This window comes from Pistacia vera, unplaced genomic scaffold (assembly GCF_008641045.1).
Source record: "Pistacia vera cultivar Batoury unplaced genomic scaffold, PisVer_v2 Contig1025, whole genome shotgun sequence".
Classification (NCBI taxonomy): Eukaryota; Viridiplantae; Streptophyta; class Magnoliopsida; order Sapindales; family Anacardiaceae; genus Pistacia; species Pistacia vera.
The window spans coordinates 303,667-326,919 of record NW_022195056.1 but is presented as its reverse complement, the minus strand read 5'-3'; the positions used below and the strand labels follow the sequence as shown (position 1 = coordinate 326,919).

The 23,253-nt window shown below is 35.7% G+C and overlaps 2 protein-coding genes across 5 annotated transcripts; both read left to right on the top strand.

The window, feature by feature from the left end:
• The first annotated feature begins 11,275 nt into the window (after window positions 1-11,275).
• LOC116122811 lies at window positions 11,276-15,761 on the top strand. Its single transcript, XM_031408622.1, has 7 exons — window positions 11,276-11,603; window positions 12,159-12,638; window positions 13,018-13,167; window positions 13,385-13,483; window positions 13,953-14,003; window positions 14,110-14,546; window positions 14,892-15,761. The coding sequence occupies exons 1-7, from the start codon at window positions 11,276-11,278 to the stop codon at window positions 15,519-15,521; spliced, it is 2,175 nt and encodes a 724-aa protein (XP_031264482.1). The 3' UTR covers window positions 15,522-15,761.
• Window positions 15,762-17,815: 2,054 nt separating this feature from the next.
• Window positions 17,816-22,698, top strand: LOC116122859 (probable Histone-lysine N-methyltransferase ATXR5). Of its 4 annotated transcripts, XR_004126967.1 has the most exons (8): window positions 17,816-18,329; window positions 18,578-18,661; window positions 20,033-20,259; window positions 20,353-20,453; window positions 20,543-20,755; window positions 20,992-20,996; window positions 21,697-21,855; window positions 22,325-22,698. XR_004126967.1 is itself a non-coding variant. In XM_031408674.1 (6 exons), the coding sequence occupies exons 1-6, from the start codon at window positions 17,984-17,986 to the stop codon at window positions 21,149-21,151; spliced, it is 1,131 nt and encodes a 376-aa protein (XP_031264534.1). In that variant the 5' UTR covers window positions 17,816-17,983; the 3' UTR covers window positions 21,152-22,181. The 4 variants fall into 4 exon arrangements, 1 of the variants encoding a protein (XP_031264534.1); XR_004126965.1 differs by having other exon boundaries at window positions 20,992-21,855; XR_004126966.1 differs by having other exon boundaries at window positions 20,992-21,855; window positions 22,320-22,698.
• The last annotated feature ends 555 nt before the right edge of the window (window positions 22,699-23,253 follow it).

Below are 23,253 nucleotides of genomic sequence, written 5' to 3'. Positions count from 1 at the left end.
TGCAAGCGAGCTGCCTCCTTCTTGCAGAAGTGATTGGTTCTTCCTTCCTGGCTTTTTGGGTCGCTGCGATTTCCATTACCCTGATCGGTTCGTGATGTGGTTCCCGAGCATACCTGTCCTGCGCCCTCGCGTGTTTCCACGAGGTGCGGACCTCCGAAAATTAGGTTCACATTGCTGTACCCCGCTGCGATCACGGCGCTTTTTCTTTTGCTCCCCTTGGTTTTCTTTGGGGAGTCATCAATGTACTCCTTGAAGTGCCCCTTCTTAATAGCTCTTCGATAGCCTGCTTTAGAGCTCGGCATTCATCAGTGTGATGCCCGTTATCCCGATGGTAACGGCAGTATTTCTTGCTGTTTCTGGCCGTAGCAGGAGTTTTCATGGGTTCTGGCTCACTGACTGGCTGCTTCCTCGGATTTGTCGAGGATCGCGGATATGGACACATTCAGCGGAGTGTATTGAGCCCCGTCGCGGTCGCGATGAGGAACAGGACATAGGACTTTTCTGTTCGAGCGGGGTTTCTTTCCTTTTCGCTGATCGTCATTGTCTCCTTTGCGATCAGCTCGCCTGTTGTCTCCCCGACCCTGACATCTGCTGAAGGTGCCGTGATCGCGCGGCGAAGTGTCGCCAATGAATTCTCTATTTGGAGATACTTTTCCGCCAGGTTTGTAGAATCTGGTGAGGGAAATATCGTCCTCAGCCTGCAGCTCCTTCCACAGTCAGTTTGCGGGCGAACTCCAGCTATTATAAGAGTTCGGATGGATTCTTCTGGGGCATGAGCCCACTTGTTGAGTTCCCTGTGGAAGCGATCAACGTAAGACTATAGGGTCGTCTCTTTCTTGCCTTATGTTACTGAGATAGCTCAAAGGCATTGAAAATTTCCGGTTGGCTTGAATGCCGCAAAACGTCGTGCTCATTTGAGGCCACAAACTGATCGATCCTGCTGGGAGCGCCCTTACCCACGTTTGGCTTGAGAAGTCACGTCACGGCCAACAACGGCATTTCGCAAGGTCCAAACCTGGTGGAGCTCCATCAGGTCGTTGAACTCATTATGATCCTGCGGATCATAGTTCCATCAAATGGCCACAATCTGGCATTCTGAACCCTGGTGGGAGTGGAGCGACTAGTACTTTAGGAGAAAATGGGATGTAGAGGCGACCTGCGCCCGTTCGTTTTGCTGCTCCCTTAACCTGTCCAGAGCTCGCTGCACTCCTCAATTTGTGGTAACGGACCATACCTGGGTTGCTTTCACCCATGCACCCGACCTTCCGGTTGCGGTTCAGGAGAGTTCAGAGGTCGGATCCCTCCTCGCTCGGCCGTATTCCCAGCCGCGCTTGACCACACTGACTAGAGGCGTGTGAAGCGATGTATGTGCGGGGCATTTTCACGACCCTCGCGGTGGTATGAACCGCCCCGCAGGTGTGGGGCCACCCGCATGAACGATCGGTACGTTCTACTGGTGGTGATCGGAATCATCGCGCCCAGCATTTTCGCTTGGGTTTGCTTGCGATGTGGCATGGGACAGCTCGGGATTTACTTTTTCACCGAGTCTCAACTTTGCCGATATCCTCTCGGTGCACCTTTCGTATTCGCCGGTCTTGGGAGCCCGTAGCTTATTTTTTGCCACTTGCTTACCCTTGCGATTATGCCTGCAGTGCTCGCGGCGTGGGCTATCGCCCTTTGCCGCGCTTTCGCGCGACCTGCAGCGTTTTTGGCGTTGTTTACCGCTCCAGCGTCGTAGATGACATGCCTTGGTCCAGACAGTCCAACCTCTGGTTGACCGTCTGGAGAGTATTTCGAACCTCTCCAGGTAGCTTCTGATGGTGGGGTCCAGTTGCGGAGCTGCTGGGGTATGTGGAAGGGGTGTCCCTCTGAGCTGGAGGGAGTCCTTCAGCATGCTGGTTCCCCTGCTCAGGTTTAGACTGGCGGGCCATTGTAGCTTAGGACCAATAGGTCAAAATTCTCCTGATGAAGGGTAGACACTAAATCAGCCCTTCCTCTAGCGCCAAACTGTTGATGCTCAGTTTAAGCACCAACGAATTCTCACATGCGTAACGTTGATTGCTGTTAAATACACGTGAAAATGGAATATATAAAGCGAATAAATGCAAAGGGAGTTTTTTAAGTGGTTCGGATGCTGAGGTAGCAAGTCCTACGTCCACTGATTTGTATTGATGTTAGTGTGGGTCAGGTCGCACTGCGGGCTGACTTACATAAGTTAAAAAAAAAGTAAAAATGTTTACAGGAGAGAGAGAGAGATTTCTTTGTATGAAATGGCCGAATCCCCTAATGAAGGGGTCTTCCTCATTTTATATCAAACTGAAGCGTGTAATCATCATTAAATCCATGGTTTGGTGTGATGTCAGGATATATCCGGCTTTACGTCCCATTTTCCTTTTCCCAAGCTGACACGCACGACTTATTGCAGGGAAATGGACGCGTGTGAGCTCCATATCATTTGGCAGGTCGGACGTGTGCGTGTTGCTCTGACGGAGCAGGTCACCCTTCACGTGACTTTCCAACGTCACCCTTTGTTTTCCTGGGCATAATGTAATGAAATTTGTTCTCCTAGTCAAAGAAAACAAAAGAAAAGAAGGTAACAATAATGAATCACTTAAATCTACTAAGCATCGTAAAGGCTAAAGCATGATAATTTAAAAGGAGTTCTTTGCTTGAGAAAGAGGAAATAGTATTGTCGTAATTTTGAAGTTCAAAGAATTTGTGCCATATATCATCTCTAGAGTTATCCAATGGGGCAATTGCACTTTATTCCAAGTTGATGAATATTGATGAACTTTTAGAAGCGTACTAAACTTCTAAATTATTTGATATTACATGAACAATTTATATATAACTCACTCAAGAATCAAAATCTTGAATCACGTGGAAACAAGGCTAGCATTTTTGTAAAGCAAAAGAAACAAAAGTGAACAAGTATGAAGAATGACTTAGGGACAGTGAAAGCTTGGGTGCTAGCTTGCGTAACAATCAGTTTATCTCTGTATGATATAAAGCATCTTGTTCTCCAATTTATGCACCAGAAGAATTTTTTTCTCCAAATTAAAGTTCAAGAGTAAGTTTATATACCTCTCAATTTTCATTTTTTTCCCCTGATTGTTCAATTAAGTTTAATTTTATGTCGGAGCATCGACAAAACGAACAGGAATGCTATCAGGAGCCTCAGAATCTAATGATGAGGCTATCTTTGCCAAGGCGTCCGCTATAGAGTTGCTCTCCCTGGGGATCTGAGCGATTTCAAAGTGCCTAAACGACCCCAAAGAGACCTTAGCTTCTTTCAGGTAGCGGACCATGTTCATTTCCTTGGCTTGGTATTCTCCTAGAATCTGGTTGACGACCAGCATGGAGTCACTGTAGATACTGATCGCGGTTGCACCCATTTCTTTGGCGAGTCGCAACCTGGCGAGAAGAGCTTCGTATTCGGATTCATTGTTGGTCGCCTTAAACCCGAACCGAAAAATACCATGAATTCGAACCCCCTCGGGGCTCACTAGGAGAAGACCCGCATCGGCTCTTTTCCTGTTTGATGACCCGTCGACGTAGAGGTTCTAGGTTGATAGGTCCCGAATAGTTTCTTGCCCGACTTTGCCAGACTGTTGCTCGCTTGGGAGATAGGAAAATTTCGAGATGAAGTCTGCAACAGCCTGCCCTTTGATGGTCGACCTGGGCGTATACTTCAGGTCGAACTGGCTTAGCTCCATGGCCCATTTGAGCAGTTTACCTGAGGCTTCTGGTTTCTAGAGGACCTGCCTGAGGGGGTAATTTGTCATTACATTGATCGTATGGGCATGAAAGTAAGGTCGCAGCTTTCTGGACGCGACCAGTAGGGCAAAAGCTAGTCGCTCCATTTCCGGATACCGCATCTTGGCATCCGATAGACGCTTACTTGCATAATATACTAGCCACTGAGCTTTTTCCTCTTCCCGTATTAAAGCTGCACTGACCGAAAACTGAGACACGGACAAGTAGATGAGCAGGATTTCCTGTGGAAGAGGTTTAGAGAGGAGAGGTGGCTTCCCAAGATGCTCTTTTATACTCTGGAATGCCTGCTCGCATTCGGAAGTCCACTCGAATTTCTTATTGGCCTTTAGNTTTGTATTGATGCACAATACCTGCAGGAAGTTGGTAGAATTGTACCCTTATGTTACAGGGAAGAAGTGAATAGAGACAACAAAACACCAGGTGAATTATTCACTGAGGAACATGAGGAATTAGTGAAAGAAGGAGAGAGATGGATGAAAAACATTGCAGGCTCATGTATGGTTGTGGCAACTCTAATTGCTACGGTCATGTTCACATCAGCTTTAAAAGTTCCAGGTGGCAACGATCAGCAAAAAGAACCCCTATCTTTGACGCAGCCAGTTAGCATAAAAACTAAATAAATAAATAAGGTTAGTACTTGGTTATACCTTTAGAAATGATAACAAGTCTCAATCACAAAACCTTAGGTTTTAAAATCTAAAATAAATCTGAATAATTCATTAAGTATTCAATCTCTTCAAAAGAAACGTATAATAAGTTTATATAGGGTCGCCAACCCTAACAAAGCTCCCGATTAAATAAGAAAATAAAATTCTAATCCTAATTATTGAATAATTATAAAATAAGAAAGTAAAATTTAACTAAATTAAAACTTCCTAAATCAACTAAACTCCTAATTAAAATAAAAAAAACTACTTGAATTCCTAATATGAAACCCTAAATAAATAAGAAAATCAAATAAAGAAAGGGAAACAAAATTAAATTCTAATTAAATCCTAATTTAACACTATTTTCCCTATATCATACTCCCCCTCTTAAAAATAAACTCGTCCTCAAGTTTTAATCTGGTGGGTGATACTTGAAGTATAGTAATAAGTCCTCCTTTGGAGTAAATAAATATCCTTTGTCATTCATCTTCCTAGGAGAGTTGTCATGCACTATAGTCTTCAAGACGAAATCGAATGTTATCAATGTTTCATCCTTTTGATCCTTAACTTGAATGTTTTTTTCTTGCTCAATCTTCTCCTTTAGGACAACTTGCTTTTGCTCAAGCTTCTTGTTGAAGTGTGAAGCCCAAAATGATGTCGTTGGGCATTACTTGAACGCTGTCATTTTAAAGAACAGCTCCAAAATTGATCCTGATCGTTGATTGAATGCTAAATCTGACGGCCAAGGTTCTCCAACAATGCAAGTATAAAAGAATACCCTTCAGTCGAATTTCACAGCCTTTACACTCTCTGTTTTTGTGATTAAGTTCTTCTTTTTTAGGGTTTCCGGTTTCTTGTTTTCTCATAGACTTGTAATCTGGTGCAATTGTTGTAATTGTGTTTGAGGGTTGTGTTTACTTCAGGTTGTGAGGATCTAGGATAGTATTCTCATATAGGAAAGGTTACAGGTGAGTCTTAGAGAGGATTATAGTGAGTGAGTGATTTGATTGAGTTCAATTTGGTTGTATTTGTCACAAATCTTGATCTCTAGTGCAGTGAGCCCCAAGTTGACTGTAGCTCAACGTGGATATAGTTTATCCAATTTGGTTAAGTGAACCACAGTAAAAATTCTTGTCTTCTTGTATGTTTACAGTTTGATTCTTGATTAATTGTGTGAGTTTGGGTGTTTTGAGTTTGGGAATCTTGCGATTAACACAACACTTCTCCTTTAGGACAACTTGCTTTTGCTCTTATTCAATCTTCTCTTCTTGGAGCATTCGTTCAGCTTCAACATCTACTTCATGCTCAATCTCCTTTGATGTGTGATCCTCAATTTGTAACATCGCATGATCTTCGTTGGCTTTAAGAATTTCTTTATGCTTCTTATCTTCTTCAATAACTGGTGAGGCATGTATTCTATGAAGAAGAATTCTTTTTTTTTTTTTTTAATTCTTAATTGTGATTCTACATCATAGGCTAGTTGAAGAACACAAGCAATATATCATCAGGTTGTAAATCAATTTGAGCTCATATGTTTATATTCAGCCTATTAAAGAATTTTAAAGCTACTATATATGGATGTTCATTATAGTCAAGGTGGAGTAACAACTATTGATATTCAACAATATACTTTCGAACAAATCTTTGACCCAAATGGCATCTCTGATACTACTGGAACAAGATCCACTCATAATCAGGAGGAAGCAAATCCCTTTGTAACAACTGTTTCATCCTGTACCAGGTTCTAACTGGTGCTTTCCCCTTACGAAATCTTATAGATTGTAATCTTTCCCACCATACAGAAGCTCCACCCTTCAGTCTACACACAACAAGTCTCACCCTTCTTCCTTCTATAATCTACATATATCCGAAAAAACCTGTCTATTTCCGTAATCCAATCCAAAAAGTCTACAATATTTAAGGGTCGTTTGGTTTGTTATTTTAGATAGGATTTTGGAAATAATACTGGATAGTTGAATAGGGTGATTATTACAAGGTAAAATTTAAAAATGAACAAAAAAACCCCTAGGTTTGCTAATTTAACTAAACACCCTAATATATAAAAAAATTGTAAAATGACAAAAACACCCCCACCCCCCCCATAGTGCTAGATTCTAGTCACCACCGTCAGAATCTAGTGTTACGACTCAGACTAGTCGGATCTAGCCGGACGTGCGTCAATCTGGCCTTTTTCGACCAGATCGATAGCCAGATCTGGTCGTCAATGGCCGCAAAAGGCTAGATCTAGCCGTCAGTGATAGCCAAAGAAATGACTGTTGTTGACGGTCAACGACGGCCAATTAGCCTTTTTCCAGCCAGATCCACTGTGGATCTGGGCAGAAAAGGTCAGATCAGTGAAATACCGGCCAGTTTCGGTCGTTTGTAGGTTGTTTTGACATATTCCGGCTACCACCGACGGTGGTTGCTGGAATCTGGCAACTATGGGTGGGTGGGGATGTTTTTGTTAATTTTTAAACTTTTTTTTGGGGGTATTTAATGAAATTAATAAACTTAAGGGGTCTAAAAGTAATTAAAAAATATAATAGTATTTCCTAAATAGTTAAACAAACAAATATTTTGGGAATAGGATTTGGAATAGGGTATGAAATAATAAACCAAACGCACCCTAAATTACCATTAAAGCAAGGAATATCTACCTTTGATTTGAATTCGCTAGTATCTCTATCCCCATAATCACTTCGTCCATATCCAACGTGCCTCCCAAAATTTGCAAAGTAATCATCTTTTTCATCCGAATCTTCCACGTAGACTTGTTGTCTACCTGTTTGCAAAAACTAGTCTGCCAACAGGCTGTCTGTGATCCACATCATCTCTAGTACGTTGCCTCTTGTCATTTCAGTTTCTGTTGGCTGCAATTTCTTCAAAGCGTCGTTCCAGACACTAGAATATGAGATCCATTCGTTGCTCCAAAGCTCTCAATGCCACCGCTTGCGAGGTCTCAATTCCCTGATCTTCGCCATGAGAATCGTTGCCATCTACAACTTCATCACTTGCCATTAGATTAGAGGAATTTTGTCTGCTTTGATACTAATTGATGCAGCGAGTTAGCGTTAAAATAATAATAATAATAATAATAATAATAAAAATAAGGCTAGCACTCAACTACACCTTGAGAACTGATAACAAGTCTCAATCACATAAATTTAATTCTTACAATTTGAAATAAATCTGAATAATTCATTGAGTGTTCTATCTCTTCAAAAGATTCGTATAATAAGTTTATATAGGGTGACCTTGTTGAATGGGAGGATTACCCCCTCTTATAAACCAGTAGGCTTGAGCGTGTCTGGTCAGTGTGAGACTCCAACACTCCCCCTCATGGTCAAGCCAATATGTTGGGTCATGCCTGTTATTGGAGGTAGTTTTCGGCTCTAACTCCTCACCCCCTGGTCAAACACTCAGCTCAACTGAACTTAGGCTCTGATACCATGATAGAATTTAAGGTAGGTTTGACTCCTCACCCAATAAGGTTTTGTTGAATAGGAAGATTACCACCTCTTATAAATCAGTAAGCTTGAGCGTGCCTAGTCGGTGTGGGACTCCAACAATTATTGACTAATTATAAAATAAGAAAGTAAAATTTAACTAAATTAAAACTTACTAAATCAACTAAACTTCTAATTAAAATAGAAAACTACTTGAATTCTTAATATGAAACCCTAAATAAATAAGAAAATCAAATAAAGAAAGGGAAAGAAAATTAAATTTTAATTAAATCCTAATTTAACACTATTTTCCCTGCATCAATCTTCTTGCACAGCAATGAATCATTGATCTTTATTGTTTCAAATGCGTTATCGTTGTTTTCTTCTTCTACTTGTGTTGGCGTTCTTAGAACTCCTCACTACTGCTCGCTATACAGAAAAAGATTTTCGCATAGTCTTGCCTACAAAACTTGTATTTGGTATTCTCACTCTCTCCTTTTCTATAGTAACGATGGTGGCATGTTTCGGCGCTGCCATTTCACTGGCCCTTGAAAATCGAGTACATTGGGTTGGAATTCCGGATTTTGTTCTTTCACCAATTCCAATTTCGTTCTATGCTTTCTCTCAATTTCCTCTTCTAATTGAGATATTCAATTATACACGTGGAGTTGGTATCTTTCAAAAGAGGAAAGTGACTGCACGAAGTGATCTGAAAGGAATTTGAGATTAGATTTTACATTAAGTATGCTGTTTGTTTCAGACTTAATATACGTTTGATATTTAATATTATATTTGGTTGTGTTATCATGATTCTATAGTGCTGGAGAGTTACCAGATGTTTGAGTTTGAGTGGATATTTTGCCTCGTGCATTTATGTTAAGAGATCGATCACAGTAATATAATGCCTAAATATATTCCTTATCTAATTGTTCAAAAGATAAGGCAACGGCTGGGATGAATATTCTTAATTAGCTTGCCCAGTTGATGTATCGTCTCTTAAATTCATGAGAAGAATACATCAACTGTATTCAAATAGGATCAATGTTTTCAGTGTCTCATGAGAAAAAAGAAAATAATAGAAACCACAAACATACGGAAAGCCATTGGAATATGAAAGATCTTCCTTGGTTTGCCACAAACTAAGAAAATGCTGGAAAATCTAGAGTAGCCTTATGTCATGTACTTGAATTTGTTTTTATATCTCGTTAATCGTAATTAATTTGATTGATAAATAAATTAATAATATTATACTTACAAAGAAATCTTATAAAAAATTTCATACAAAGAGATGTAACAAAAAATAAATAGAACAATGAAACAAAAAGTCAAATTCATTATATTAATTCTTCCATTTATTTTTTACCACATCACTTTGTATGAAAATATTTGTAAGATTTTTTTATAAGTATAACAATACTCTAAATAAATACTATTGATGTGGTATTCACCCTGTAGCATAAAACTTTCTCAAAAGAAGTTGAAGAATTCCAAAGCTTTGTTTGCTATTGACTACTAAAAAGACAAGGAAATTACAAATAAAAGACAATGGTAAGAGAGAGAAGACAAGGAAGAAAAGTTATAAAAAGATGAAAAAGAAAATTAACATTTTGTTTGAATTGATTTATAAGGGCAAATTACTATATTAGTATTTTTCATATTATGAAATTATTTGATTTATTTAATTAATAGAAAGGATTATACAAGGTGACAAATTAATTATTATTAACAACAATATTTCCAGTCATTCGTGAAACGTTAACAAGGAATAAAGCGATAGCAATACATGTATTGTGGTGATGAAAGAACTTCACCTAACTAAACATATGAAAGAAGGAAACAAAGAAAAAGTAATAGTAAAAGTATTTGATGATTTATCACTTAAAATTTAGTAAAGGTTCGAAATTAATAGGAATTCCTTACCCTAATTGCTTAAGAAGGAGGAAAATAAATAAGAATCTTAGTTTTTACGATATATAAAGTTTAAGGAACTTGTCTCCTAATAACTTCTGGAGTTAAACTTTGAATTTTTGCTTACATATATATACCCAATTACACCCATAATTTTCGCTCTTTGAAGTGGACGATCTGTTTTTGGAAAACAGTTATTACACTAATTAAAAAAAAAATGTTGGATTTATTTAAAATGAAGTAATTAATCTAATGATTAGTTAACATTGTCGAATTCATAATATAATGGATTTTATTTTTGATCAATTAATAAATTGTTATAAAAGGAGAGAGAAATTATGGCGAATAAGACTTACTTATGGGACACTTTATTCCAAGTTGATGAATATTAATCAACGTACGCCAGTTTATTTTGTGTTGATTAAGGAATTACGGAAAAACAAAAAATAAGTAAAACCGAATTAAAAAAGAATATTTAGATCATGAGGAGAAGAAATGAATATGTTCGAGATATTTTACGTGGTAAGAAAACATCAAAGGTAATATTAAAAAAAAGTATAAGAATAACTTAAAGATTGTGAGAAGCCTGCTGGAGCTAGCTTCACAGCCAATCTCTCTTTGTATTGCATATAAATACTTGAAGCTTTAATGCTCCATGCAACTTAACACTACTCAGCAAAAATTTATGAAGTAGAAGGAGCAGAAGTTTTGTCTCGAAGTTTAAGTTCAAGTAAGTTCTTTATGCATCGATTCATTAATCCTATATATATGCAAGATTTCCTTTACTTTCTTTAATTTCTTTCCGACAGATCTAAAAATTAACTTGAATATTTTGCTCCTTCGTTTCTTTATAAAGACCTGCATCATGATTCCTACAAGTTTCCTAGATGGCCGTTCATCTAAAATTCCCCATTTAAATCCTATTCCCTGCCTAAAATATGAATTGATCTAGAAATGGCGGAATCATGAAATCATATTCTTTATAAAGTATACAAAATTTCCGGTAGTAGAACCTAGACAGCACAAGGGGATTAATTATTTCTTTAAGTTCTTTTACTGTTGTACCATGAAATTTTTTATGAAGGATAAGGTTCGCTATGTCTTCTGATTAAGTGTTTTAATTTTCTTCTCGTTTTTATTAATAAACTTTTCTTGTATGGTCAAAATCTACCAAAGAAAGAAATTAATGTGCATGTCTTAGCACTTCCTTTTTCTCCACTTATGTGCTTCAATCTATTCATCTTTGAGTAATATTATGACTATAATTATTTCTCATAAATTTTCTCTCACAATCCTAAAGTGACAACTCGTGATTGATCACCTCGCAAATGAACAGACGGGACTCATAGTGAGCAGGCAAAATTCATTTACAAGCTAATCAATTGTGAATTGACACGTCAAAGTTATGAGAGAAAGTTTGTGAGAAGAAGTTGAAAACATATTATTTTTTATTAATCTTTTAAATTTGTTGTTTCTTTAGAATAATTACCTACTAGCATGGCTGGGGGATTTGCCGGTATCTTTACTGAAAAACTTTCCGAAGAAAACTACGATAATTGGAAGGAATGCTTGAAAAGCTATTTTATAGCGAATGGTCTTTGGAATGTAGTGACTGGAAAGGAAGCAAAACCTGAAGGAAGATCTGAAGGTTATAAGGAGTGGGTGAGGAAGAACGCCATGGCTTTACATGCAATCCAAATTTCTTGTGGGGGAGATACAATGTCAGAGCTCAGAGGAAATGAATCAGCCAAATTTGAGTGGGAGCTTTTGGCAGAAAAAATTCGAGTACCATTGCCAAATGGAAAAGTTGAGGTGAAGGAACAAGGTAATTAATTCCCAAGCATACCATAATAGTTATTCAATAAATGTGATAAAAAATATTGAGTAATTAACCATATACAAATATACATACATACATATAGATACATACGTACATACGTACATATACATACATACAAACATACTAAAAGGAAAGAAATAACAAATAATTACTATTTAAATAGTTTAGCACATCAGTCTTTGGCTATATAGTAAGTTTAGTTAATGCACAGAGTCTGCAAGAATCAGAAAGCTCTTCTTATGTATTGATGCTTGAGGTTTGCCAAAATATGTACGCATTTGAATATTGATTCTTTACTCTAGTTAAGTTTCTTTGAAAAAAAAAAAGAAAAAAATCATTTCTCCACAATTGTCAAGATTATTAGAACTCAGAAAAAAATGTTATATTTATTGATCATTTATAGATGATGAATTTGACAGCAAATACTTTGTTGATTCAATGTTATATTAGTTGCATTTTGCAGCTTACTTTATTTTTAAAAACAAGAAATTGTATCAGGTTCTATATCAAACAGACACTGAATTTATGTTCAATTTGCAGCAACATCAACCATCACAGAGTATCGCACCTTATCGAAGGCGGTAGAAGAAGGAGATTGGGAAGCTACAAGAACTTTCCTTGAGAAAAAACCTGATGCTTTAAGTGAAAAGATTACATTGAACGGTGACACTGTTCTTCATGTTGCGGTTATGGCTGGACAAACTGAGATTCTGAAGAAATTATTGGCATCAACAGGAGCGGACTTAGAGCTCAAAAATGATATAGGGTATACAGCGTTCTCAATTGCAGCCATCAATGGATTCAAAGATATGGTAGAGCCAATGCTTGAAAGAGATGAAAATTTGGTTAAACTTAAGGATGTTCATGGCCTAATTCCAATTGTTGCGGCATCGTTTTATAGCTCGAAAGAGATGGTACGTTATCTTTACACGAAGACCCCACATGAAATGCTAAGTCCAGAAAATACTGATAGGAGTGGTGCCACTCTTCTCAATTGTCTCATCACCGATGAGCTTTATGGTGAGTTTAATTAATAATGAAAATTTTCTCTTTTTGGTGTACCTTTTATACATGAAAATCTGATTACTACTTAATATTATACAGATAATCTATTTCTTTTGTGAACATTTCGCATTTTGATATTAATAATTTATTAAAATTTCAAATTTAATTAGATGGTACCAATAAACAGTTTATTATATCATCTGATACTTGAAAACTTTTGAATTATATATACTAACTCGATCTCATATAACACGATATTACTATTTTGTTATCAAATCATTCAAATTGTATTTATAAAACATTTAGAGTTAATCTATTATTTGTTTTGTATTACGATCAATTTTTATGTAACAATGCATATACAAAGCTTATATAACTTATTATTATGTGACAGATGTGGCTTTACACCTATTGGAAAGATACCCATCACTTGGTTTTGTGGAAGATCTCCACAGAAACTATGCCATTAGATTGTTGGCTCATAAACGTTCTGCGTTCCCAAGTGGAAATAGATATGTTTTTTGTAAACAATGGATTTATTCATGTAAGTACTACTGCTTTATTTATACCTTTCCTTGATTATTTCCTGAATTTTTCATTTCAATTTGTAGGGAGTCTATGCTAGAATTAAAATACATATACTTAGTGTTTATTCTATCTATTCCTGTAATTCCAACACAAAATAAGTGGATTATGCTCTCAATTTGATGAATATATTCATAGAAATAAATATGAAATGATTTAACTGCTATTGATGCAAGGTATGAGGGTGACTTCCACTCAGTATGAGGATGAATATCCACAATCAAGTGATGAGGAAAGCAATATAAGAATTGAATTAAAAACAAATACTCAACAAGGTACGTCCGTATTCAGTAATTTCACTTTCATAAACTTTCAAGGCTAGTTATAGAGTCATTTCAAAAATTTATCTCTTCTGTGACTGTCCACATTTTATTAAAATGTAAAATTTATACTGGTGATAAATAGTTTATTACTATCATATGATATTAAAAGATATTTTTTTCATTGAAAAATATAAAATTTAATCTTTCAGTATTTGTCATTATTTACTAATAAAAATTTGAATTTGATTACCGCTATTTAAACTATGAATCTCATATGATAGTGGTGATAAACAGTTTCTTACTGTCATTTCATACTAATAGATAAAAATTCAAACTTGTTTTTTAGTATTTGTTATTGTCAACTAATAAAATTCTAGATTTAAAAGAATGAGTACCTCGACGCTTGATGATTTCAGTAATCTAATTTAAGAATTTATGGCCTTCGCCATTTTTTATAACAAAACTTTATCTTCTGCTACAGTGCTTCTCAATAAATTACGTATGCTCCTTTGGAACTTATTGACATGGATTGGTACGTATAGAAACTCATTCATGAAAGCTTTAATCTTTGGAATCGGTACTATTAATAGTTAATTCTTTTAACTAAACATATTTCTATTCTCATAAACTACATGCAGTCCCTGATATAGGTCACATGTACAATAGAAAATCAAAACATTATGAAGCTCAAAAATTTCTGAAAAGCATAATCAAGCACATACCATATTTAAGCAAGGAACAGCTTGCAAAAATTGGATGGGATGAAGCGATATCCGATGCTATAAGAAATGGAATAACTGAGTTCATTGATGAGGTGATTGAATCAACCCCAGAAATCATATGGCGAAAAGATAAGAAGGGAAGAACAATTTTTTCCCATGCAATTGTGCAACGCCAAGAAAATATTTTCAGCCATATCTATGGATTGGGTGCAAAGATGCGCATTGCGATCATTCGACACGACATCTTTCACAACAATTTTCTGCATTTAGCTGCAAAGTTATCGCCTCCCTCTAGACTCGATCGAATTTCTGGGGCGGCTCTTCAAATGCAAAGAGAGTTAGAATGGTTTGAGGTAATTATTTAATCATACATATTTCTAAAGTCTATGCAAAATGAAGTTATAATTCGAAAATCTAAGTTATATCTAGTATTTGGATTGCGTTTAATGTAATATTTGAAAATTGTTCATAGAGTTAAAAGTCATTGGAAAAACTGACAAAATATACTCAATTTTTTTAATGTTACACTGGTTTTTAAGATTCAAATAAAAATTGTTTGATTTAATAATAAATAATAGTACTTTTAATTTCCACTAATTTTTTAGATTTTATCATAAACCTTAGTTTTCAAACCCTAAACTGTTAACATTAATTTGCGAAATCTTATTTGTTTTTCTCCTAATAAACCATGCTTTCAGGAGGTTAGTAGCATCTTACCACCAAAATACATGGAAGAAGTGAACGAAAACAACAAGACACCTAGTGAATTGTTCACTGATGAACATCAGGAATTAATGAAACAAGGAGAGAGCTGGATGAAGAACACTGCAGCTTCATGCATGGTCGTTGCAACCCTAATCGCCGCGGTTATGTTCACCTCAGCTTTCACTGTTCCGGGCGGTAACGATGAGCGAAGAGGAACCCCAATTTTCTTGAATAGCAATGCATTCTTGATCTTCGTTATTTCTAATGCAATATCTTTATTTGCTTCTTCTACTTCTGTGTTAGTGTTCCTGGGAATCCTCACTTCTCGCTATGCAGAAAAAGATTTTCGGAAATCCTTGCCTAGGAAACTTATAGATGGTCTTTTTACTCTCTTCTTTTCAATAGTAACGATGATGGCATGCTTTGGTGCTGCCATTTTTTTGCTCCTACGAGAACGTTTGCATTGGATTGCCCTTCCCATTATTGTTCTTTCTTCAATCCCAATTGCTCTTTATTCTTCATTCCAATTTCCCCTTCTTATTGAGATTCTTATTTATACATATGGAGGCGGTATCTTTGACAGTGAAAGAAAGCGCCTATATGCTAGAAGTAAAGTGATATGAAAGGAATTTCATATTTATCTTATGAGTAACCACATCCATAACCCATTCTCACAAACTTTCTCTTACAATCCTGATGTGTCATATTGCACTTGGTCGGCCACAATTTATCAGGTAAGACTCAGGTGAGATCCATTGTGACCTAATCAATTGTAAGATGTCATGTCGAGATTGTAAGAGAAAGTTTGTGAGAAGAGGTTGTGAATATAACATTTTCCTTATCTTATTTTCACATTTGTATATATATGTTGTTTTATATAATGTTTTCGTTAATATGAATTAAATTTCTCTCTTAATATGAACTTTTTTAAGCTTTTAAAATCCTTAAACATTTATATCTCAAGTTTTATTCCTTCTTAAATATGATGTGATATTGAATTACAAGTAAAAATCACGAGATACAAATTCGAAATATAAGGTAGAGTTGTCTTAATGTATACATTTAGGATATATATATATAGTAAGAGGTTTCGTTAGATGCTTGAATAAACAATTAAATAAAAAGAGACAGATTTATACATGAATTTTATCTTACCCATAATGTATGCGATCAGATATGGGAAGGACTTGTTGGGGAGTTTTATTATGTTCTTGAACTTTCAATACCACTATAAGAATAGTGGCTAAAAAATCATGTCATAATGGATGGAATGGTTGAAGTTGACAAGAAATATCTTCGTTGAATTATGGTTAGTGGAGATGATGTTTGAGTGAGGATAAAAGTATTTTTTGGTTGTCATGGATGGAGATGATAATTCCAAGGGGACTTGGGCCTCTGCCCCACTTGAATATAAATTTTTTGGGGACTTACTCAATTTCTTGTTGTTTGAATAGAAATACATGTTGAATGTAGACTTTTTTATTTGGGTTTTAATATTTTGAATTAGATTAAATTTTACTCCATCAATAGTTATTATTTATGAAAGGAATATTATATTACAAAAAGAAAAACAATCTGATAGATTCAGCATTTTCTGTAGTATAAAATTTATGATAAATTTAATATCTAAATATGGTAAAATAATCATTGCCTAAAATTTATAATAAATATATATGCTAACTGAAAATTCATATAAAATGATAATAATTATAAATTTTCATTGAAAATTCTTTGAATATTTTTTTCTTTTTGTATAAAAATTAATATGTCAATTAATTAGTTTTATGAATATTACAACTAATAAACAAATATATCAATTATGAATAGGTTAAAGTTTATTATTTAAAATTAATATCAAATTTTGTCAAAGATAAACTCACGTGATATATAAATACATATAGAGATAAAAAAAAAAAATAAATAAGGAAGCTAGAAAAAAAATGAAATTAATTTCTTTATGGGACACAAATGTAATAGAACTAAAATATGACGGATTCATTTGAAGTTTCAAATTTTATGGGGCTGTCTTCAATACGGGTCCACATTACATGTGTCAAATGAAAGTAAAATATTGAAAAAGAGAGTATTCTCATTAACGATACCAGATGGTTCCATAAACTCAATTTAAACTCTGAAAATTCATTTTACGGTATTACGAACGTCGTACGGTAAGATAATCAAGTAATTATTACATTAAATAATTACCAATTACTTTAAAGGTAGAAAAGAAAAAACAAAATTCACAAACAACATAAATTCATTTAAGGATGATATCTCCGTTGTATCTTAGAATTTTTCCATGATTAGTATCAAAGAAATTATATATCTAATTTACAAAAATTATCTAGTCAAAAGTTTTGATATTATTTTTGTCACGGTCACACTAAAAACAGTTTAATTTGTCATCTTTAAATTGAATTTATATTTTAAAGAGAATTTTGACAACTTTAAACATGATTATGATATTATTATTATCTGTGATCAAACTCTAAAACCACTTATTAGAATCAGACACATACAATTAAACCAAAAGTTATAACATACTATAAAACACAACCTTATTTTTTTAAACCATCAATAATATACCATGATTTGAGATGATTTAGCCTCAAAACTCTGTTATGGCATGATACCGACGTAATTAACCAATATATATATATATATATAATCACATGAAATAATATATCGCTTGAACTAACAATTATCGGTGAAATTTGCTAAATTTATTCACCTTATAATATTCATATTCAAATTTACCCCAAACGGCTAGTACCAAAAAAAAAGGAAAATTAGCCCAAAAAATACTCCAACGTACCTCTCCAATGAGATGCGCACACCATGCGCACGTTAGCACCCTTCCCCCCCTTTTTACCCTTTCTCTTTTCCCCGCGAGTCTCCGTAGGCGAAAAAACAATTTTCCCTTCCGTTTCTATTTTCCACCAAGCACTCAATTAAAATTTTCTTCAGCTCTCTCTCTTTAATTTAATTCTAGAGAGCTCCATAAAATTTTTAATTGAAATTCGATTTTTACCCTCGACCATCGCCATTAATCCCGAATTTGCCCCTGCCTGGACCGTCGCCATTCATGGCTCCAGCCACCTCCTCTTCGGCGGAGGCCCGGCGGTTCGTCGGCTCGCGGAGGAGGACCGAGGCTCCGCGAGGAATGCACTCGCCCTCGCCCTCGCCGCCGCCGAAGAAGCTGAAGTCAATGGCGGAGATACTCGCCAAGGCGCGCTACGCCGTGGTGGACCGCGGCGACTACAGCGACGTCATCTGCGAGCAATGCCGGTGTGGCGAGAGCCCCGACGAGCTCCTCCTGTGCGATAAGTGCGATAAAGGCTTCCATATGAAGTGCTTGAGACCGATAGTTGCTAGAATACCGATTGGATCGTGGCTGTGCCCGAATTGCTCCGGCCAGAGACGTGTAAGAAGTAGGGAATTTGTTTTTGCTTTTATTTTCATTTTTCATTTTTAATTTTTTTTTTTAAATTCTGGAAATTGCTATGTTACCGGAAATGTTAAGAAAGATGAATGGTAATAAGATAATGTAACGGTACCGACAGGGATAACGTTGCTGTTCCGGTAATGTAGTATGATCCTGTGGTGGAGGTTTTGGTTTTGAAGTTTTTTAATGAAAATGTGGCAATGTGTTTTGTGTATTATCTGTTTTGTTTCTTAGGTTTTTCGCAAAGGAAGATAATTGATTTTTTCAAAATTCAGAAGTGTAAAGAGGCGAAAGAGAGATGTGGTTGGTCTCATCAAGGTGCATTTTTTAATTTTTAATTTTTAATTGTTTGATGGTGGTATTGTTGTTTTGAAGAGTGTTTTTATTGAACTTCTCAGGCTTCATACAACAATTTAATTGTGTCTGCTCACATATTGCATGGAAAACAAGAGCAAGTTTAGATAAAACAAGATGAGGTTATAAGAGAAGAAATAGATTCAGTTTAAGCAAAGCACTACTTTTTCATACTCCGGAACTCCTCAGCCATCCCTCTGTGTTCATTGAGCTCTAAACTAGGGGTTACTTCTACACCCATAACCATGGTAGGAAGGAAAATTATAGGAGATATGATATCTCAGATAGGATAAAATATCTGAAGTAGGTGGCCCCCTTGACCTCATAGCTGAAACCACGGTCTTTTATCTCTAAGCCTGACCCATGAGGTTAAGCTCTTAGCTTAACTAGCCCATAGTTTAGAATAAGATAGGAGAAGAAGGTGTTATTAGTTATAATGCATTTTGTGAAATGAAAAATGTGCTGATTCTGGTATTCAGGATTATGAGGTTTTTGATGTAATGGCAAGGATTTACCTAGTAACAATTTTATACAGATGTGTTATTTTAACAATTGTTCTTGCCAAAACTGAAAATACTTTAAGCTTTGACCAAATTTAGAATTTTATGATATGTTTTTTACTTGACTAAATGTGGAATAATTTAGACAAAGCTATGTGTAATAAACCAGTGCGATGGTCAGCTATTTGAATAGGAGGATTGTTGCACTGGAAATTTGCATAAGCCAACTTAGAAAAGTGGAGAATCTACTATCATAATTTAAGAAAATTAAAATAATTCCCAGAGAATGCTGGATTTGTTAATCTGTTATGTCTATATTCATGCATGAGCAATATACTTGATATTTTCGGGTTTTTCTACCATTAGCATTCTTCATCTTAGGCTAACACATGTGGAACAAAAGGTTTAGGGTTTAAGGTTATCAAATAAAACCTGTCTAAAGTAAAATGGTCGAGATTGGATTCTATATATTATTTTAGATAGGTTATTATAACTAGAGAAGTGAGCAAATTAGTAGATTTTCAATGATGACTAATGTCTTTGGACTTCTCACCTTTGACATATGCAACAAATTGCACAGATCTTTTCATAAAAAATAAGAAAAGAATATGACATCATAAGGCTATCTGCCACATGGGTTGACTAGCCTTTTTCTTGGCATAGGACATTATAAGGCTAAATGGAATATGATATGAGTTATCCTATGAGCATTTTATATCGGATCATGTTATAAACACCATGAAATGCTATATACTTTGTTTAATAGTCCGAATTGCTTTTGATTGCTAATCTCTAACTGGTGTGTTTTTTTCATTTCTTCTGGTTTTATTTCTAGATGCTCGAAGGCGTCGAAGACGATCGGCATTGGTGTTACAAAAGAAAAGAAGGAAATTGTTGCCATTTATTCCATCAGAAGATCCTGCGCAAAGGCTGAAGCAAATGGGCACTCTTGCTTCTGCTTTAACAGCAATGCAATTGGAATTCAGTGATGATCTAACTTATATGCCTGGCATGGCACCTAGATCTGCCAATCAGGCAAAGTTTGAAAATGGTGGCATGCAGGTTTGAACACAAAAATTCCTCTTTCCATTTTGTTTTCTTCACTTGTAGTTCTCTCACATTAGATTTTAGCTATGATTATGGCATTTCTCTTAGATTCTTTCCAAAGAAGATACAGAGACCTTGGAACAATGTAGAGCAATGTGTAAAAGAGGCAAATGCCCACCCCTTGTTGTAGTTTATGATTCATGTGAAGGGTATGCTATTATTGAACTCCTTTGGTAGTGCTTAGCCTTTGTGTTCTATAACCTATATCAAGTAATATCATGTTCATTCTCTGGCGCAGTTTTACTGTAGAGGCAGATGGCCCCATAAAGGATATGACATTTATTGCTGAATACATTGGCGATGTCGATTTCCTAAAAAACCGGGAGCACGACGATTGTGATAGTATGATGACCCTTCTTTTAGCAACAGATCCATCTAAAAGTCTGGTCATATGTCCTGATAAACGTGGAAACATTGCTCGCTTTATCAATGGAATAAACAATCATACTCCGTAAGCCTATGTAACCCATCACATATCAATATTCTGAACTATAGTAAATGTATAAGTACAACAATTTAGAAACTTCCTTATCTGGACTTATACTGGCTATGAATTTTTTTCTATGCTGAAACAAGTTGCCTAGTTTAGCTCCAATGGACTATATTCAATTCTATGCTTCTTTATGTTAATTTTGATGAGAGAATACCTATGTCCATTTTTCTTAAAAGATATCCAAATTTGTGCAGGGAAGGTAAGAGGAAGCGGAATTGTAAATGTGTGAGATACAGTGTTAATGGTGAATGCCGAGTCTTTTTGGTTGCTACTCGTGATATTGCTCAGGGGGAGAGGCTATACTATGATTATAATGGATATGAGCATGAATACCCTACTCATCATTTTGTCTGAGAAAACAAACTATATCAGTTTAACAGTCCTACAGAACTGAGATGCAATTTTGGATCTCGATAGACCTCTCTCATTTGGCATTTATATTATTTCACAGCTTATTGTTATTGCACAGTCAAAAGCATTTCTTCAAATTTGTACCCAGGACCAATTTAATGTAACTTATGCTGTAGGACTGATCCATTCTTTGTCCATGAGAGAATAGAGCGGGCGAGATAAATTTCCCTGGGAATTTTGCATATGAAGAATTTAGATGTCCTAGAAGTTATTCAAGAAATAACATCTGTTTTCTTTACAGATTTTAATTAAAGTTTTTGCTTTTATCTGATGACTTCCATTCTATTGCTTTCAAGATTAGTTACTTTCTGCTGGACTGATACGGGCATTGTGATCTGGTCGTATATCTTTCTGTTAATCTCTCGGTCATTCAGAAATGTGATGGTTACCTTTCAGTTTACAATGCTTAACTACCATGTGGGATACATGAATATTAGAGAAGAGAAAACCTGCAATCAGTTCCACTTTAATGCTGTAATTTCTTGCAGTCACACACTTACAATGATGCACTTAGAACCTTCATAAAGCATACTTCTGCAGAATTGGATTGATCACTTTGTTGCAAAGTTTTCTTTTGAGATGAAACTATCTTCATCAGTTCATTCCGAACATTCACAAATTAAGGATTCTAATTATGACTTATACAGGTAAGATTGTTTCCCTCTATTAACTTACAACTTAGAATATATGATAAAGTCTTTGCATATAGACATGTTTATATTTTTTTCTTCTAGTCACTGCATGTCGTGTGTACTGAACAGCTCTCGTCGAGTATTCCTTCTGAGTTAATTTGCTGAAGTCTGTTATATGATATGGTTATTCTCTCTTTCTATTGTACTTCAGTGTATAATACTATGGATGGACTTCTCACATTGATTGACATTTGTGACTGATTAAGAAGATACATATAGTGTTTGCATCTCTTATTCTATTTTTATATTTATTTTTGATGTTTAAATACTTTGCTGAATTACGTTGCACATAAGTTAGCTTATTGAGTGTTTTTCTAATATCAAAATGAGTTTTATATCTCTCGATATAGCTTTATAATTGCGTTTTCTTATGAGGATTCTGCAAATTTATAATGTTTATGATTTGTTGACTTTGCAAGAAAAGGGCAGATTACATCTAGACTGGAAAAATTGAGATGCCCTTGCTGCTTTGCAAGTGCATGGTCGCCTTATTGTTGACCTTTGTGTGCCTTGCTAAAGGATGACAAAGCTGCTTCATCTTTGGGATTTTTGCCAAGGGAATGAAGTACGTTCTCTCTCAGGCTTAAATTGATTTGGAGACCTCATCAGAAGCATATGGTACTTCATTCTTCTGTCTCGGGAGCCAATTCTCAGTTGATCTAAACTTGGCGGCATCTTTCAGTTCAAGTATGCAAGTCCTCTTTGATCAAGCTCAAGATGTGATTAGCATCTCTTGCATTTTATTACTTCTCACAACTACTTTATTTTCTTTTCTGTAAGCATTGACACATATTCAAAACGGAGTTTTTAATGTGACTCATATAAAAGTATGCTGTTGTTTCTGCATTCCTTTCTTGAATGTCTGTTCATCAGCTTTATTTAATCCTTCATGGACCCGTCAACTTATATCTGAAAGGGGCAACCCAATGCACCATTTCTGTACCGAGCTCTTCCGCCTTTTCCAATCCTTCTGAACAAAAAGGGTCACTTTTCGTTGCTGGAGTCAAATATCCTCTCAATTGTTGTTTATTGATTATGGATACCAACTAATTTGGAGTGTGATAAGAACCTATTCCCAAATTAATAAGAATCGTGCTGGACGGTGGGCCTTTGATAAGAATGGGGTTGGGTAGTGGTCTACTAGTCTTCTTTGTAAGCTTAGATAGAATTCTCCTTAGAAAACCGGTTTGCCAAGGGAGGGTGCTCAAACCCTTAGAAACCACATGTCTACTCCTTTTCCCTCTTAATGTGGGATCCTAACATTCCCCCATCTCGTTGGTCTTTTTTCTAGAGAGCGCTCACCCTCATCGGCCTTTAATACCCTCTCTTTGGGTATTACTTTGTCTAGAAGTC

What these genes read in the sequence shown, in the direction of transcription:
- LOC116122859 (XM_031408674.1), top strand. Translation starts at nt 17,984, where the DNA reads ATGGCTCCAGCCACCTCCTCTTCGGCGGAGGCCCGGCGGTTCGTCGGC. An exon ending in GTTTATGATTCATGTGAAGG is followed by an intron (nt 20,454 to 20,542) that starts GTATGCTATTAT and finishes TCTCTGGCGCAG; the next exon opens with TTTTACTGTAGAGGCAGATG. An exon ending in GGAATAAACAATCATACTCC is followed by an intron (nt 20,756 to 20,991) that starts GTAAGCCTATGT and finishes AAATTTGTGCAG; the next exon opens with GGAAGGTAAGAGGAAGCGGA.
- LOC116122811 (XM_031408622.1), top strand. Translation starts at nt 11,276, where the DNA reads ATGGCTGGGGGATTTGCCGGTATCTTTACTGAAAAACTTTCCGAAGAA. An exon ending in CATCACCGATGAGCTTTATG is followed by an intron (nt 12,639 to 13,017) that starts GTGAGTTTAATT and finishes ATTATGTGACAG; the next exon opens with ATGTGGCTTTACACCTATTG. An exon ending in GAACTTATTGACATGGATTG is followed by an intron (nt 14,004 to 14,109) that starts GTACGTATAGAA and finishes AACTACATGCAG; the next exon opens with TCCCTGATATAGGTCACATG.